General features: G+C 42.2%; 1 protein-coding gene across 1 annotated transcript in view; it reads right to left on the bottom strand.

Annotated features, from left to right (window-relative positions):
- Positions 1-20,208, bottom strand: part of TMC5 (transmembrane channel like 5) — a 183,986-nt gene that overhangs the window by 120,601 nt on the left and 43,177 nt on the right. Inside the window, exons 3-5 of the mRNA XM_088476220.1 lie at positions 14,290-14,486; positions 12,984-13,076; positions 10,991-11,107 (exon numbers count right to left, since the gene is read on the bottom strand). Coding sequence (XP_088332346.1) covers positions 10,991-11,107; positions 12,984-13,076; positions 14,290-14,486 — 407 coding nt within the window. The remainder of the gene's footprint in view (positions 1-10,990; positions 11,108-12,983; positions 13,077-14,289; positions 14,487-20,208) is intronic.

Below are 20,208 nucleotides of genomic sequence, written 5' to 3' on the forward strand. Positions count from 1 at the left end.
ACCAAAAAATTATACAAAATATATATCATAGTAAAATTAATTTGTGAATGTGTAAGTAATACATCAACCAATAAATAATAAAGTTGATGTTATTAATATTATCATCAATAATTATTAATGTTTATAGTGTTATACTACACAACTAAATTTACCCCTTATTTTCCTTCTAAATGAGGAAATAATATTATAATTAAAATACAATAATCCAAGTGTGTAAATAAATTAGTGTGGTGCCTAATATCAATAATATCATCCCTAAGTAATAAAATGCAAATCTGTGAAAAACTATTACATCTAATTAATAACAGTGCTAATACCAGTTAATATAGTATAAATTAACAAAAATATAAAATATATATATGTGTAATGATAAAGTGATATTTGACTATAAATTTACCCTACAATATTAAAGTAATAAAGTGCATAAATAATACAGTGAATTATATTATAATTCACCTGGTGAATAATATTAGCTTTATGTGTAACATAAAAATTTAGATTTATTAAATTCAGAATTATAATATTACTTAAAATTAATCAAAAATTAATAAATATAATATAATAATATACAGTGAAATCACTCTAATAGTGTAGTTCATTATAAAACAGATTAATCCCACTATGTTTAATACATCTTTACTGTTGTTCCTTTTCATATATTTATATATAAGTAAAATTCATAATTTTTATTTATTATAGAAACATGGAAAAATTTATGTTTTCATTAAGACCCCTGGGTGTCACACTGTCCATTAGGAATATCAATCTAGCTTCTCTTTTAAGGAGTTTACTGGTGATATCTCCCCCTCTTAGGCCCAACTGAATTTTCTCCATTCCAAATGCCTGCAATCCTTTACTTCTACCCTCATGATATTTCAAGAAGTGTCTCGCCACACTCGTAAGTTTCTTCATTCTCCTCTCATCCTTCTGTGCATTATTGATGTTATAGACATGTTCCATAATTCTCTTTTTTAATTGTCTCTTAGTCATGCCCACATATACTTTATTACATGGGCAGGTCAAGCAATATATGACCCCAAAAGTGGAACAATTAATAAAGTCTTTTATTGTGCATTTGTTATCATATCTGTCTTGAAAATGACTTTTCTTTACCATAAATTCACAGGCCTTGCAATGTCCACACTTATAGGAACCAATATTTTGATCCTTTGATTTGTTTTTGAAACCAAAGTGACTATGCGTCAAATGGTCTTTCAAGTTTCTTGATCTCCTCCAACTTATATCAATTCGGGGACCTAAGACAGTTGCCAAATCTTCATCTGTTTTAAGAACATAGGAATGTTTCTGGAGAATATGCCTCAAAACTTTCCACTGTTTACAGTAGGTTCCTATAAAGCGAATTGGTTGTACCTTCTCCACTTTTGGTTTTTGGTACAATAATGTATCCCTGGTCTTCAATTGGGTGTCTTTATAGGCTTTATTAATTATATTGTTACTGTAACCCCTTACTTTTAATCTTTCCTTTAATTCCTCTGCTCTTTTTTGAAATGTTATGTCTGATGAGCAGTTCCTCTTCATTCTGAGGAATTCCCCTTTTGGAACACTTTTCTTTGTAGCAGGGTAATGCGAACTATGGTAGTGCAGAATGCTATTCGTGGCCATCTGTTTCAAAATATCCTTCATCATTTATTTTAATCTGGAGATCTAGAAAATTAACCTGTGCACGATCTATTTCCACTGTTAATTTTAAATTGAGACGATTCTCATTGAGTTTCTCAATGAATTCCCTCAACAGATCCTCCTCTCCTTCCCAGAAGATAAAAATATCGTCTATAAATCTGAACCATAGTGTCAGTTTTTCGGTGTATCGGGAGTTTTCTTCTGCAAATACTATCTCATGTTCCCACCAGCCTAAATACAAATTTGCGTACGTCGGAGCACAGGTACTACCCATTGCAGTTCCCCGTACCTGCAAATAGTATTTCTCATTGAATAGGAAGTAATTCTTAGTCAAGATGAAATTCAATAATTTCAATAGGAAGATGTTAAATTCCTCATCTCCTGCTTCCATATCCATGAAATACTTTGCATCTTTTAATCCTGAATCATGATTAATACTAGTATACAAGCTTTCGACATCGCAAGTGGCAAGTATTGTATTGTTATTAAGGGAAATACCCTCTATTTTCCCAATAGGTCCATTGTGTCCGTCAAGTAAGATGGTAATTGAGTGACAAATTTTCTAAGATGTTTATCCACAAATTTGCTGGCTTTCTCACTCAGGCTACCTATCCCAGACACTATTGGGCATCCTGGAGGATTAAGTTCATTTTTGTGTATCTTGGGTAACATGTAATAGGTTGCAGTTTTAGGGTTTTCAACCCAAAGAAAATCAAGATCTGTTTTTGTAATCACTCCCTCTCTATATGCACTATTAATCATATTATGATAAATCTTCAGAAAATTTGAAGTCGGATTGAAAATTAATTCTTTATAGCATTCCACATCTGTTAGTTGTCTTCTTGCTTCCTGCAGATACATTTGTCTAGGCCACAAAACAATATTTCCGCCTTTATCAGAAGATTTAATCTCTATATCTTCCCAGTTCTTAATTTCCTCTAAGGCTTTTTGTTCTGCCTTACTGAGATTATGTTCTCTATATTTATCGGACAAAATACAGTCCAATTCTTTTGACACTCGCTTAACATATACTTCAAACTGTGGACAGATTTTCATATCCGGTATAAAAGTTGACTGTTTTTTCAAACTGGTTTTAATACAGTAGATCGATCCTGACTTCCAGGTACATCCCTCTCTAGATCTTCTAGCATGGAGATTGCTATATTGTCTTCTTCATCTAAAATGATATCAGTTACAGTATGTTCTAAAGACGAAATCAGGGTATAATCTGATGGCTTTTTAAAGAATTTATGTAGGAGAAGTTTCCTTGCAAAGAGGTTGAGATCTTTTTCCCATTCAAATCTGTCAACATTTTTAAGGGTGAAAAAGATAATCCCTTACTTAGTAAGGTGATATGTTCTTTATCTAGAGTCTTATCAGATAAATTTATTATTCTGAGGTTATCTGGTTGATAATCTACCTCCTGTAGTTCCTCCTCTGTCTTTGAGTTTCTTCCCACTTTGTTTTGTTGTTTTTCTTTCTTTCTCTTAGATCTCTGACCCCCTCTGCGTGTTTTCTTGTAGCAGCCCCTATAGTCTCCTCTACTAATTCTATACCTCTCCCTAAAAAATTCCTTCCTCCATACATTGAATTAGATGCTTCACTATCTGAGGATTCTATTTCTGATGTTGAGTAGCCTATCAAGGATTCTTGTCTCTTTCTGTATTTTAATGATTATAATATTATTTCTCTTAGATCTCTGACCCCCTCTGCGTGTTTTCTTGTAGCAGCCCCTATAGTCTCCTCTACTAATTCTATACCTCTCCCTAAAAAATTCCTTCCTCCATACATTGAATTAGATGCTTCATTATCTGAGGATTCTATTTCTGATGTTGAGTAGCCTATCAAGGATTCTTGTCTCTTTCTGAATTTATCACGATTCCACTTAAAGACAATATCTTGTGAATAATCTTGTTTATCTCTTGACAATTTCCTTCTTTTTTGTTCAATTATCTGTTTCTCTTTTTGATCAATTTCAATCTTAAACCTTTCAAAAGTTTTCTGGAATCTTTCTAAACCCTCATATGATTTCAATTTTTCACCTAAACTCTCTATTTCTTTAGTTTGTTTGTCAAACATTAGATTATCATGTTTGACTAAAATATGCATCAACTCTTGTGAGCACTTCAAAAGGGCTATATTTATTAATTTTTGATTAATTTTAAGTAATATTATAATTCTGAATTTAATAAATCTAAATTTTTATGTTACACATAAAGCTAATATTATTCACCAGGTGAATTATAATATAATTCACTGTATTATTTATGCACTTTATTACTTTAATATTGTAGGGTAAATTTATAGTCAAATATCACTTTATCATTACACATATATATATATTATATTTTTGTTAATTTATACTATATTAACTGGTATTAGCACTGTTATTAATTAGATGTAATAGTTTTTCACATATTTGCATTTTATTACTTAGGGATGATATTATTGATATTAGGCACCACACTAATTTATTTACATACTTGGATTATTGTATTTTAATTATAATATTATTTCCTCATTTAGAAGGAAAATAAGGGGTAAATTTAGTTGTGTAGTATAACACTATAAACATTAATAATTATTGATGATAATATTAATAACATCAACTTTATTATTTATTGGTTGATGTATTACTTACACATTCACAAATTAATTTTACTATGATATATATTTTGTATAATTTTTTGGTATATACTAATTATATATATAAAGAAACAGAAGGTGTAAGATTTATGTCCCCTGTTTAAACATTATCTCTTGAGTTGAAAGGTTTTAGACCAATTAGATTTGTCCTCTCTCCTCCTTTCAAATGACTGACAGTCACTGATTGGTGGATTGAAGTATAAAATACCCGGGAGAGGTAACAGTCGGCTTGCCTATTGAAGAAGCTACAGCGAAACGCGCGTCGGCGTTGGGCTGTAGTAGCAAATATTTGTACCCAGTTAAAATTGAAAGAATCACTGTTATGTTGTTATGTATCTCAATGTTGTAAATGTATAAGCCGCTACTAACCTCCCACATCAAGGGGGTCTGATCGCGGCACTAACGCTGCACGCGGTGACTGCCAGTGTCTGAGGCAGAGACGAGCCGGGAAGCACAGCGGCTTTAGTTAAACGTGGCCACAGAGTGCTGCACGCTATGATCACTAGCACCTAAACAGATAATGGCTGACATTAGCAGTGGTGAATAACGGACTGCAGCAATTGCCTTAAACTTGCTATAGCATGTAAAAGCCGGTATCATTAGCAGTTTTAGTGGACAAACAGCAGTATCTCCAATATTCTAATGTGATTAATGGCACCCTAATGGTACAGAAAACAGGTAGTCCTAATATTCCTGGTTAAAGACTAGCTCTGTGCGGAGTAGTCTTTTCAAGATTATTATCAACCATTGATAGACACTATATCTGTTTTTCTGGTATTAGATACATTATTGTCACAATAACGTTGCCTACTGTTGTAGTTGTAACAATATATAAACAGCTACAATATTAACATACAGTTTACTAATACATTGATGGGATACAAGAATACTACAGCCCTTATTTTAATACTTTCTTACTTTACTATCATTTTAATTAGCTGAATTTATATTATTTTTGTGTTTATACTTATAACCAATAAAAGTTATGTTTTAAATATTATATATAGTGACACATTAGTGCATTCTGGTATATGGACCACTTTTCCTTTGTATTGTATATTGTATATATAGACTGTAACATATTTTCCAGCTTCCTGTCAGAGAATTCTTTTAGGGAAACAGCCCCCGATATCGGGAGTACTGTCTTTTTAGAAAGACGGGACACTGAGGGATCCACTGCAGGAGGAGTTTCACATAATTTCTTGCTTTCTGGCGGAAAGGGGTAATAAGATAAAAGTTTCTTTGAAATTTGAAACTTCTTATCTGGGTGTTATCTGGGTGTTTTCCAGCATCCTCTCATGCTGGAAAAGTGGCAGTCTGCCTTTGTCTTTTACTAAAAATAGACGGTTTAGCAGCCACCTCTAAATCTTCCACATGTAAAACTTGGCGTACTGCAGTAATTAATGCTTCTACGCCCTGAGATGTAGGTTCTGACTCCTCAAGAATCTGAACCTCCTCTTCCTGAACCTCACCCTCTTCTGGCTCCTGCATCTCTTCCTCCTCTGATTCATCCCAGCGCAAGGGATTCTGAATCAGTCTCTTATGAGGGACATTATAAGACGAGGCTGCAGGAGGGGCCTGGGACATTACCTTTGTAAGTCCTTCAACAGACCTGGCTAATGAACGAGCCCAATCTGGTTTGGATGATGTCTGTCTGATCACCTCCCTATCTTTGCAAGCTGCTTCCAACTCTGCCGACAGATTAGATATAACAGATGTCAATTGATCAGACCATATAGGCTGAACTGGTGAGTCAGCAGTCTGGGACTGAAAAACACACTTATCACACAGTAGGGAAGAATTAGACTGTCCCTGTGTGAATTTCTCTGCACAATTTTTGCAGGAGAAGGATTTTTGTGCTGCCTTAGAACCCTTGTTAGACATGCTTGCAATACACACACACACATACACCAGCTGAAAGGACAGTGAGTACTATAGAGACTGTACAGAAAGGAAAGGGGCATAGAGGGAAATATGCTATGACCCTTAACAGTGCTAAATGAATAGTGCTATTATAATGCTGTTAAACAGTTGTACTGGCCTGACTTAAACAGCTGTACTGGCCTGACTTCTGTGTCACAGAGCCGGGTGCAGTCAGTCTCCTTGTGCAGGAGCTAAAATGGCCACCAGCCTCTTTACGAGAAGCGCTGGGGCTGCTGGGAGGCAGGAGCAGAAGTCTGCCTAAGGCTCCTTCCCCCCGCTATGGCGCCCGTTCTCAGCGCTAGCGGTGCCGCTATTTAGTGTACCCGCCTAACGTCCTGGCTCACCTGCTATTTAGAGAGCCAGGACACACTAACCTGAAGGCTGCCAGTGCTGCCAGCGGCGGGCTTTTGCTGTGGGAGCCTGCGACGAGCGCCGCATACAGCGCGTCTTGGGACTCCCTAGAAACTGAGGGCTCTGTAGCAGGGGACCTCAGCGCACACCGCAAGCAGCGGCGGTGAGGTCTCCCCGGCAGCTCCAATGGCGCAGACAGGCAGGGGCAGTGAGCTGCCTGTCTGTGTCCTCATCTGCTGATTGCAGAATCGTCTTTTTAAAAATAATAGAGAGCCCTATGGAGCATAGGTCCAGCTCCCAGGGCACAAATTTTAGACTGCCTGTAGGGGGGTATAAAGGGGGAGGAGCTAGCTACCATTCAATTTTTTTAAAGGTGCCAGCTCCCGGTTAACCCACTTCTATACCCCATTGTACTGAGACTCCAGTGTCCCCTAGTGGATGAAGGAGAAAGACTTTTGTGTCATGCACATGCGTGATGGCCAATCTGCACATGCACATTACACTTTCACCCAGCGGGGACTCGGTAATGCCTGGAAGACTTCAAATCACTAAAGACAGAACGGCTGTTGCAATGGCGACCATATCGCTATCACAATCTATAGTTGGTATACAAATAACATTCAAAGAAACAGACATAGAGCCTGATTCTGAGTCACACACAAACACAATCCCGAATTTCATGCAAATGGTCGATGATCTTTAACTGCGCATATGTCTAAGTTGCTAACAAGTGGCCCAGAGTAAGCACAGAGTTGCAGTAGTGATTGAAATGTACGGTCTCAGAAATGTGTTGGAAATGTATTGGCCGTTTCTGGGCGAGGACTGGGAGGTGGCTATTCAGACGCACTGAGATAAACTGTCTGATGGGTGTATTATGGGAGTGTCACAGAAGTGGTTGCGACCTCAGATGCTTAAATCACTTACATTAGAGTCTATACTCTGACGGGGAATATACACTTAGTATGAGGCAGGTGCTAATCTCGATGGTAGCATCTAAAAACGCACCAAACAGATTCTTAATAAGCACACGGTGGGCTTCCCAGTCCTTGCACAGTAAGATACATGCTTGTACACCAGGGGAAGGGCTAAAACTAGCATTAGCATAAAGCCACAATCACGACTACGGCAATAGATGCTAATGCAGACGCAGCAGCGTGCGACTCAGAATTAGCCCCATAGTGTAGTTGCATATTCTTACAAACTCTTGTGCATACATAGACACACATAGAAAGGACATCTGTACAAAGCACACAAGGACACACACGTTTTGCGGTTTTGATTTTATTTTATGCTCTCTACACTATTTCCATAACAATTAAACATTGTGAAACAACCAGATCACCGTTGCTAGTATATAATGTATAGGGGTCTTTATTTTACGGGGGCGGTGGGATTTAAACTGAAGACAATGGAAGTCTTGGACAGGAAAAAAACATGGTTACTTAAATACCTTTTTTTCCTCTTTATAAGCTGAATATAAAACACAGGAAGAATCCAACTGGGCTGACTTGTACCAGGCCATTGTCTACAATGGGATGCTAAATCCGCTTGTCCTGTGAATATAATGCATTTCTATACAGATATGATCAGAATTTAATAGTAAAATTTATAGTTATCTTCATTTTCTTGTTTTTTTAATTACTGATATATAGGATGTGCTCTATTAAAGGCACAATAAACCAACTTTCTAATATCTTCCCATGCGATTGATTTAATAATTATAAAAATATATAGTTTCATAATAAGGTTTCTGTACATTCTGTAACAGTGCCTGCTACAAATCACTGTTAAACAGTTATCTGTAGAACCAGCATTGTTCTGCTATATGGCTGTAAGCTTCCCCCTCCCACCACTTCCTCAGTCTGCACCACTCCCTTATCTATAGTACTTTCTTATCAGTTATTTCTATAGGAGAGGAGGGTGGGGAAAAAAACCTTTTCCTACACTCCAGTGGTCACAGCAGGGGTACAATGGCCCAAACCGCTGCCACATGAGGGGGCTTCTGAGCACCCAGAAACACACCTAGCAGACTGATTTCTTATTCTGAGACGTGGAAGTCTTACTGGGAGCAAGGCAGGCAGGCTACTGTACGTACAGGAGATATGTACACCTTCAGTTACATCTTCCTTTATTTAAAACACCTATTTCTCAGCAATATCATACCCAGTACTTGAACTCACAACCTCATACTCTGACACTTTACACATGGAGCTATTAGTTCCTTCACAGAAAGCCTGGTAATTCTATGTGAAGCTAGTTGTAATTGTCAGATTAAACCATTGCAGCTAAGCAGATCTATGGAGTGTGCAGACACACAGCAAGAGCCAGCTACATCAGGCTCAAAATCCACTGAGTGGTGGCATAGTGACTTTAGTCTCTGCTTCGGGTCTATGAGAATAAGTATTGCTCTGACCCTCTATTTCCTCTATGAATGGTAAACCATGCACTAAATTAATGACTGTAACATACGGAATTTCCACATCAAAAACACTTTGAATGGTATAGAGCATGGGTTCTCAACCTTTTTTGGTGAGTACCATATTGTGACTATGGGAATAGGTCAAGAACCACTATGCAAAAGGTACGCATTTATAAATATGTAAACATTTGTAACATTCATTCTACATAGCACATTGCTTCCTTCATTGCTCTCACTGCACCCTCCACATAACTCTTACTGCCCCTCCACACAGCACTCACTGACCCCCGCACAGGCTAAAAGTCTATCCTCAAAACTTACACTTCACCTCCCCCACTGGCCCTTACAGCTAATGGAAAAAGAAACTGTCAACAATCACACACTTCGCCAGGCTTATAGAGTTTAGAATTTGCTGTCTCTCCAGCCTCAAGCCCCTCTGTTTCTCTCCAGCCTTATGCCTCAATGTCTCTATCTCGCCTCATGCCTCCCTGTCTCTCTTCAGCCTCATGCCTCCTTGTCTCTCCAGCCTCAAGTCTCCATTTCTCCTAAGCCTCATGCCCCCGTCTCTCTACAGCCTCAGGCCTCCCTGTTCCTCTCCAGTCTAATGCTCCCTCTGTCTCTCACCAGACTTATGCTCCTGTCTTTCTCCAGCCTCATGCCCCATGTCTTTATCTAGCTTCATGTCTCCTTGTATCTCTCCAGCCTCAAGCCCCATCTCTACCCAGCCTTATGCCCCCGTTTCTCTCCATCCTCTTCACCCCCCTGTGTCTCTCCAGCATCATTAACCCCGTCTCCAGCATCATTAGACCCCCTGTGTCTCCAACATCCTTAACCCCCCTCAGAGGAAAACGCAGGATTTCTTGAGGGAGGTTTTGATGGCCCATCCATTAAGAGAGCATAATTAGCACTTAACCAGCTTTAATATGCGTCATACAAAGTTAAGTGTATGTCAAAATTCCAACATACACAGGAACAGTGATCATAGTAAGTAAGCCATTAGATGCAGCAGTAGAGCCATCCTGTATGAGCTGAATGTTTTTATTTCAGATGTGGCACAATTCCAGGTGTCTGGGGGAGCAACAGAAGAACCTAGCACTGCTCTGGCAATATATGTATATATTGGTCTTGTCATGCACTGTATAACAGTCTTAATAATTAAGCCTATAGATGGTCTATAGCAGTGCAATCCTAACAGTGCATGTTTTCCAGATCTCCTAGTTGGTACACAGGTGTCTTCATTACTGGCTGACACATGTTAAAAGATCCACATGTGGTGCTAATTATTTCATTTGTGATAATGAGAAGAACATGCAGCACTAGTAAAATTGTATTATATACTATTTCTATTGTGGTCAAGGTGTGGGCTGGGGATGGGGGTTTCCAGGCAACCGGAACCCCCCTCCCCCCTGTGTTTGTCTATGCCTGTGTCTCCAGCATCATTAGCCCACCCTGTGTCTCCAACATCATTAACCCCCTTTGTCTCTAAAATCCCTAACCCCCACTGTGTCTCCAGCATCCCTAACCCCCCTGTGTCTCCAACATCATTAACCACCACTGTGTCACCAGCATCATTAACTCCCCCCCCATGTCTCCAGCATCATGACTACCCCGTATCTCTCAGGCTGGCACCAACCAACCTAGTTCATTTCAGCCCCTTCTTATCTATCGTCTGGTGTCCTTCTAGCTGTCTGGCCTGCTCGCTTCTCTTCATGGTATGGCTCTGGCTCTTCTCTTCATCAGTGTGACGTCATGCCGCAAAGAGAAAAAACTGTAGACTGTTCTCCACACTGGGGCCTGCGCTCGGAGCACTTGCTCTGAGCAGCCAACCTCAGATGTCACTGCGGTAGACCATGGTCAACATCTTGGCTCTCCCTGGTGTAGGTGGTGCTTGAGCTCAAGTACCCCCCAGCTTTCCCAACTGTGCCAACGTGTACCACCGGTAGAGAACTGCATTATTATTTAGGACATTCTGTTTGCTGGATCATCTGTAATGTGGATAATAACACTTGCCTTGTCTATTGCTGTAATCAAACTCTTTCTCCAGAGTGGGGTCAAGTCTGGAGATGGGTGACGGGATCAGTAGCTGTGTTGGAAGTGTAGCCTGTCCTCTTGATCGTCTATGTATCCCTTTATAGGACAGAAGAAGAGTATTAATGGTGTGTAGCTAACCAATCTTTGGTTAAGTGAATCTAATATCCAAAGAGCATAGCAACTATTATAGAAAATGTAATGTATCTCACACGTTCACATCAGGGCCAGATTAACAATGGGGGGGATGGAGCTACAGCTCCAGGCCTCCACATAAAAATAGGCCCATCAACATGACAGCATGATTACCAGTTGCCTAACTCGCCAAAAATAGTTTTTCTTGTTTTCCCCTTAAAAAAAAATATATGCAATTTTTCTATTTCTATGTAGTTAGAGAGACATTGTGTCTCATAGTGTAGGGGGCTGTACACACCCACCCAACACCGATCACAGCTCTTCCCCTTTTCAGTATAGGCCCTTGAACATTTTAAGCTCCAGGCCTATGTGGGCCTTAATCCGTCCCTGGTTCACATCCAGTCTTACCTCTTCCCCACATACATTAAGCCTTGAGCTGTACATGGCATTTTACATGCTTTAGTTATACTGTAAAAATCTATTTCATAACCCAGTAGAGGCATTACAACATCATAATCATAATAATAATACTGATAATATAAAATCATAAAATATGATAGTATCCTGCAATCATTGTTAGTTACTTATGTATGAGTACATGGATATCAGCTATTGGTGCCAGATATTGCTTCTCCAATTTGCACAGAAGGAACCTCATTCTCATAGTGAAGCATTGCAAATTCTACTGCAGAGACACTTTATGGAGTGGTCTGTATGCCCAAAGAACCAGCTCCTACAAATTATTGATAAGCATTGACGTTTTCCACTGAACTGAGAAGTAATCACAGAGTAACCTGATCACTTCTCTCCCTCTATACAAGATGATAAACATAGCTGATCTGGAACTTCTATGTGTTCGTACTGATGCCTTACTATATCGTATTGGGATCTGCAGGTGTTGTGACTAAATGATATTCAGTAAATAACGGTGATCTCTTCAAGCTCTTTGATTGTGGTGATCTCACGAAGAGTGTAGGTGTGAGGACTGGATAGTGCTTTATAGCTGTGGAAATTCCATGGTGAGCTTTAGGATACTAATGACATTATAGTCTGTAGTTGGAGAGATCGTAGCTGCGAGCACTTCGCAGTGATCTACAGGCATAGTCATCTTGATTTATCAAGTATAAAAATTTGACAAAACCTCATGAAAACTGACATTTTCACCCATTTATTGCAATACATATGGAGATATCTGCTGTGGACCCGTGACACAGCAGTCCCCATAGGATTCTATGGAGCAGTGATGTGCCTGTATGCAGCAAGCTCCGGAAAGCGTAACAATGCATTGCCTATAGAATCCTATGGCAGAGGTTCCCAAACGCGGTCCTCGAGGCTCCCCAACAGTTCAGGTTTTAGAGATATCCATGTTTGAGCACAGGTGGTTAAAACAAAGTTTTTTCCTGATTAGTTTTTTTGTTCTTGTGTTTTGTTTTTTGTTTTTCCCTGATTAGTTCATTCATTAGTGGGGCTTAGCACCTTACTTTAGGTAGCTGCATTCCACATTTATTTTTTACGGTATTGTGTATTAATTTCTGAAGTAATTGGTCACTTTTAGCGCCGAAGTCTGTACCTTGGTACTTTGGATTGGTTAAAACAAATTGACTGAGGTACTATTAAGTCACCTGTGATCAAGCATGGATATCTCTAAAACCTGAACTGTTGGAAGCCTTGAGATCGTGTTTGGAAACCTGAATAAGTATTGATGACTTCAATGAAAAAAGGCAACCTCTATGGACAATGTAATCCTGCAGAGGATCCTACAAAAACAAGTGTAGATGTTTAAAACATTAGAATATCTGTCATCCCAATAGCGTATATATGTAATAATCTGTATCCATACCTTCTTGTGCTACATCGTTTGCATTGTCAGCATCCTGTTTGGAATCTATATAAGAAGGCCTCTGATTTAGGTCCGGCTGAAATGCAGGATTATCTTGGAAAGAAAACAAAAAAGTTACAAATTACACTTTGTGGGTGTAGTAATGCAAGTGACCAAGGACATTTTATCTATTGCAGTTATACGTTATAGGAATGTATAGTATGGGCTCGATCCAATTAGGATCGAAGGGGGCAAAGTGCCATCGCAACGGCATACAATTTGACCCCCTCACTGCCCAATCTCACCCTATGGGGATGCGAACAAATCTATGCCAGGTCGGCGGTACTGTAAGTCCGGCAACGGACACACTTACTCATACACCAAGTAATCCTAATTGGATCCAGCCCAATGTGTTCCAAATAAGTAGCTATAAACTACTGGAAAGGAATAATTTCAAAAGCTGTAGTCTTGGTGGCCTATTCTCACGGAATGTAATGTATTAAGACTCATGAATTAAGCACCTAGGACTCCTGAGACAATTTTAGAACAAGGGCAACAACGTGAACAGGGACGTGCTTTAATGACAGAAAAGGGGTCTCTTCTTTACTACAGTGAGAACGTCTTCATCCATTCACTCTCCCCCATCACCCATGCAAACTACTGTATATGCAGGCCATTTTGCTCGTCTAAATCAATGCATGGAAAGTGTCTTGGGTCCTTTACTGGGAACTATGGGAGCTATGAATATGCAAATATACGCTCCTGCCGCACGTTTGATGTTTCGGGATGCCATATATTGGGTAAAAATATCCTTTTGTATGGAAAGTGCATGTATCTGCACATCAAGAAGGCAGTGTGTGCAGGGGAGGGTGTAGAATTAAACATTTTTTTGATAGGAAGGTCTGGATGGCTTGGGGGGATTCTAGCTAAGAAGGACTGATTATTTATTTATTTATTACTTTCAACTGGACTTTTTTTTTATCATCCATCCATTGAGTCCCACATATCAAGAGATACAGTATAATTAAATGAAACCTACTTCTGTGCTAGTCAGGCATTCAATTGAGTGTACTTACTACCCATGACAGCAAAGAAATGCCACTTGACAGTGTTAGTACAGTAGTAAATTCAAAGTCACATGACTCTGTTCATACACAATATAATGTAATAAAGTGTCATATACAAGTGCAATTTTCAATATAAATGTAATGAAATAAAAACATCCTCATTTCATTCTCATATCTGTTTCCAATAAAAAAATCTTTCCAACTCTTGTAAAGATTTGCTCACACACCGTAGATATGATATATCAGGTGCTTTTACTTACAGTGTCCCATGCTGTATGGTTCATCCCTTGAAGGAGGATATCTTGGTATCTGCAGAGCGTAATCTGTCTCCAATTGCGGCCCCTGGCCTCCCCTCCAGTCTCGCTCCTCCCCAGGATAACTATCATCCCCATCATCCGCTACATAAGGGTTATGGTGGAATGAAGTGTTCTGTCTGGAGGAGGGTCTGCTCTGCAGCCTATAAAATTATGGGTATTGACTTTCATACTGGATTATGGAGCAATGAGCATACAATCATTGTAAGAATGCATTTATAGAGCCATAGCCAAGTAATTAATCAGCTAGCACATACTGTATATATATGAGCCATAATTGTAAATCAATATATATTTAGTTTAGCATAGGGCCATAGAGATAAAGCTGCCTTTTTTTGCGCCTGATTTTTGCGCTAGATGTAAAAATGCTAGTGCTACGTACATGCAAAAATGTGTATATACACTTATGATTCTGCTGCTATATTTTGAGTTATCGTATCCTAACATATCTGCATCTTGAAATCCAGAGGATTGATAGATGAATCTATCTTCATCAACAACACAGGGCCTAATGGGATGTGTAATGTATGCATCCTAATAGGCAGATTTTAAGGATACGTGTAAGTCAAACTCAAAAACAAGGTGGTTAATTTGTGTGGCCATGTCATTATTGTAATGAGCTTATGAGTTACCTCCCATGAGACAAATCTTCAAGTGCCTAACTCATTCACATGCACTGTGCGTCAAATTGTACGAAAAGTCTAAAGATCGGATTTTTATGTGGTGCAAATGGATTTACGTCCAACTTTAAATCAGACCCTTTACTTGTAAAAACCTGGACGTGCACTTTATGCGCAAATGTAAACTATTTTAGGCTCATAGGGGTATATTTACTAAAGTGCTGGTTTTTAGAAGTGGAGCTGTTGCCCATAGCAACCAATCAGATTCTAACTATTATCTTCTAGAAGGTGCTAGTTAAATGTTAAGTAGAATCTTGTTGGTTGCTATGGGCAACATCTTCACTTCTAAAAATCTGCTCTTTAGTAAAATGCAGACAACAGTGTAATGTTAGGGAAAAATAGCAGTTACAAGGCAATCTGTCTACAGTATGCTGTACTTAATAAACTAACTTAAATGAGTTGAATACATAAATTACATATTTGGGATAACTATATCAAGGGGCAATTTCTTTATGTGTGTACCAAACTGCCACAAATAAACAAAGTAGTGCAAGTTATGACAATACAGATGTGTCCACATACATCTATCCTCCATGCACTACAACATCTATCCTTATATGCTGATTACAATTATATGCAGCATGTCTATGTTCTGTGTGCGACTGCGGTTATATCTGCATGCAAAATGCTATGTTACTGTGTCAGCGGCTGTAATACTGTAACGTAGGATTTCGCATACAGATATAACCGCAGTCGGACACAGAATAAAAGCAAGCAGCATAAGCTGCTTGTGCGTCCTATTCACATCGCTTTGCATTTTAAGGGAAAAGTCGCACAACTAGAATGGCTGTTTAAAGCGCAAGGAGGCTAGATGTACAGTATGTGGGAGTAAAGTGTGGCATATGGGAATACAGTGTTCTGTGTGGTAATACAGGGGTCTATCTACTAAGCCATGGATGGAGATAAAGTGAACGGAGATTAAGTACCAGCCAACCAGCTCCTGTCATTTTTCAAACAACAGCCTGTGACATGGCAGTTAGTAGCTGATTGGCTGGGACTTTATCTCCATTCACCATGTCGAAATACAGGGCACGATTCAGAGCCACCCGCAAGCGGTTCAATGTTAATGCCCTGCGCATGCGCCGCGTCCATCGTGCGCATGCGCGAGCCCCGCTGAGCGACTGAAGTTCAGTCACTACGGGGCTCGCTACAAGACGGGGCGGCTGTCGATGTTGATCGACAGCTCTCCCAGTTTTGTGGGCGGGTAGGGGGGGTGGCCGGACAAACGCAGGCGTTTGTTGGGAGGTGTTACTAGTGATGTCAGTAGTGGACTTCATGCTCTATTAGAGCAGGAGTTCCACTCGGGCTTGCGGTAGCTAGACCCTACCCCAGGGTCTCGTCACAAGTCCGATGGGCGCGATTATCGCGACGGTCTCCTGGCCGATCGCACAAGCTGTGGGTGGACTCCCACAGCTTAGCGAGTGGACGGAGAAAAAAAAAAAACGCCCACATTCAGCAGTGAGCGGCTCTGAATGAGGTCCATAGTGTTCTATGTGGAAGCAGTGTGCTATGTGGAAATGCAGAGTGGTGCGCTATGTGGAAATACAGTGTGCTATGTGGAAATACAGTATGCTATGTGGAAATACAGGCCCTCATTCAGAGCCGGACGCTCTGAGCAGAGCGCTCGCTCTGAATGAGGGCCGTCCTCCATAAAAATGAAGCGTCCTCCTGGACGCTCGTATAGCTGTGGGTCACCACCCACAGCACATACGAGCGTGCAGGATGATGGTCGCGATGGTCTTGACCATCGCGACCATCGCCAGTGCGACCAGAAGCCTGTGGTCGGGGTTTTCGACCACAAGCCCAGGAGTGATTTTGGCTCTATCAGAGCCAAAATCACTCCCACTGACATCACTAGTGATGTCAATGGGGCCGGCTTCTGACGGTAGGCGTTCCCTTGGGCACGCCTCCGTCTGGCTGGCACGCCCCCGGCACGCCCACCAAAGGGGGCGTGCTGTCAATCAACATCAACAGCACGCCCCCTTTGATCAGACACAACGAGCGAAGGAAAGTCCTTCGCTCGGCGCGTCTGGCGCATGCGCACGACGGAGCTCCCTCCGTCGTGCGCATGCGCAGTGCACACCATCGACCCACTTGCGAGCGGACAGCCGCTTGCGAGTGGGTCTGAATGAGGCCCACAGTGTGTTATGTGGGAATACTGGGCCTGATCCCACTCGCAAGCGGGTCGATGGTGGCCTCTGCGCACGTGCAGTGGCCGCACTGCGCGTGCGCAAGCCCCGGAGCGAGAGAGAAATTCTCTCGCTCCGTGGCTCACTACAAAAGGGGCGGTTGTCGATGTTGATCGACAGCTCGCCCCGTTTTTGTAGGCGTGGCAGGGGGGTGGCTTCACAAACAGAGGCGTTCCCAAGCGAACGCCTGGCCCACTGACATCTAATAGAGCCGGAAGCTTTCAGGGGCTTGCGGCCACGAGACCCTACCACAAGGGTCTTGTTGCAAGCCCGATGGTCGCGATGGTCTTGACCATTGCGACCATCATCATGGCCGCTCGCAATAGCTATGGGTCAAACATAAAGGCGTGAACAGACCGCAAAGAGCGAACGGTTCATTTGAATAGCCACCCCCTTTTCCTGAACGACCGTCCGCAAATTGCGTCCGGCTCTGAATCAGGCCCAGTATTTCCTCATAGCACGCTGTATTTCCTCATAGCACATTGTGGGCCTGATTCAGAGCCGGACGCAATTAGCGCTCGCTCGTCCAGAAAATAGGGGTGGCTATTCAAATCAACCGTTCGCTCTTTGCGGTCTGTTCACGCCTCTAGGTCTGAACGAGCGAACCAAACTTCCTGTCGTTTTTTGAAAAAAATACGCCCCCTGGCCGCTCGCATCCTACGTCATGTCCGCTATTTATTAGATTAATCGAGTACATCGACCAGGGTATGAACTGCTCGCTATTCTTGGGGTTGGTTTTTGCTACCACAATTTTGCGAGCAATTCTGGCTATAAAATAACCCAGTGACGTGGTCAATGACGCTGCTGTTTTAATTATGCACACCCATAAAACGCCCGTTTTGACCTTTAAGCACGCCTGCGTTCGGATCTCCACTCCCCGTTTTCAAGCACCTTCCCCCGTTACCACCCACATACGCCTACTCCTGTCACTCAAATTATCAGGCATTCGCTATTTTGCGAGCACATGAATTTCGGCCGCACTGACTGATTCGCGCATGCGTGTAACGATCCGTACACATGCGCAGTTGGGCAAACATCGCTCGGAGCGAACGAGCGGCTGCTTACGAGCGGCTCTGAATCAGGCCCTATGTGTAAATGCAGTGTGCTATGAGGAAATACAGTGTGTTATGTGGAAATACAGCGTGGTATGTGGAAATACAGTGTGCTATGAGGAAATACAGTGTGCTATGAGGAAATACAGCGTGCTATGTGTAAATGCAGCGTGCTATGACGAAATACAGTGTGCTATGTGGAAATACAGTGTGCTATGTGGAAATACAGTGTGCTATGAGGAAATACAGTGTGCTATGAGGAAATACAGGGCCTGATTCAGACCCGGTCGCAAGCGCTGAGTGCTCGCAACCGGGTCGATGGTGTCCCACAGAATATGCGCGCGACGGAGCCGGCTCCGTCGTGTGTATGCGTGAGACCCGGCTAGCGATGGGTAATCCGTCGCCCCGGGTCTCGCACCAAAGGGGGCAAGCTGTCGATGTTGAGTGATAGCTCGCCCCCTTTGGTTACCACCCACAGCTATAGCGAGCGTCCATGATGATGGTCGCGATGGTCAAGACCATCGGGCTTGCGACGAGACCCTGCGGTAGGGTCTCGCTGCCGCAAGCCCAGGAGTGCTTTTGGCTCTATCAGAGCCAAAAGCACTCCCACTGACGGGGCCGGCCCCAAACGGTAGGCGTTCCCATGGGAACGCCTCCGTCTGGGCAGCAACGCCCCCGGCACGCCCACCAAAGGGGGCGTGCTGTCACTCACCATCGACAGCACGCCCCCTTTGGTTCCGAGACCCATAACGACGGCTTGGCCGTCGTTATTCGGGTCTTGCGCATGTGCACAACGGAGCAGCCTCCGTCGTGCGCATGCGCACTTGCCCAACATCGACCCGCTTGCGAGCGCTCAGCGCTTGCGAGCGGGTCTGAATCGGTCCACAGTGTGCTATGAGGAAATATGGGACCTGATTCAGATCCGCTCGCTAGATGCGATCGCTCGCCCGCAGCGTATGCAAATTCGGCAAAGTGACGGCATGGCAGGTGCTCGCTCGGAAAGACATAAGCACGCCCACTTTGTCTGGGTGAGCGATCACTATGTGTATGCAGACGCCCATTAGCGTATGTAGAGACGCCCACTAGCGCACGTTGTCTCCAGGAAGTGTATTAAAACATTGGTACATCGAGGACCATCGGAAGGGCTCGCAGCACTTGTGGTTACCGTACCTTACCGCAAGCACTGCGAGGATTGTAAAAAAAAAGGCTGGTGACATGTACTATGATGCTGTCTGTTAATTATGCACGCCTTAGAAATGGCGTTGCAACACTCAGGCACGCCTGAATTCGCACCTCCACTCCCCCGTTATTAGTGTCCTGCCCCTGTTACCACCCTCAAACTGCCTCTTCTGTCATTCATTACACTGGGCTGTCTTTGCTTGGCAAGCGATCGGATTCCGATAGCTCTGAGTAGTTTGCACACGCGCAGTCGCTTAACATCGGCCGCGTACGAGCGAGTGGCCGCTTGCGTCCGGATCTGAATGAGCTCCATAGTGTGCTATGTGAAACTACAGTGTGCTATGTGGAAATACAGTGTGCTATTTGGCAATCCAGGACCTCATTCAGAGTCGGTCGAAGCGGCCGCACGGTCGTACGGGAAAAGGGGCCGGATATGCAAATCATTCCCTCGCAACTTGCGTCCCTAAGTTCGGATCGGCAGCTAGCTGACCAAGGGGAGGAAGCGGCCGGAAGACAAAAAAATACGCCCCCTTCTCGTACGCATTACACGTCATCTCCGGCCATATAAGGATTAATCGAGACCATCGGGAACTGGTCGTAGAGCATAAGGTTGACCATACCCTCTCTTAAGCTCTACGATCATGTCAGTGTAAAAAGCTCCCATGTCACATGTGCCATGACGCTACTTTGTTAATTATGCACTCCCATAAACCGTATGCATTCCCATAAAACGCTGTTCGCATAATTAGGCACGCCTGCGTCCGG

Source organism: Taudactylus pleione, unplaced genomic scaffold (genome assembly GCF_031769625.1).
Source record: "Taudactylus pleione unplaced genomic scaffold, aTauple2 ptg000184l, whole genome shotgun sequence".
NCBI lineage: Eukaryota > Metazoa > Chordata > Amphibia > Anura > Myobatrachidae > Taudactylus > Taudactylus pleione.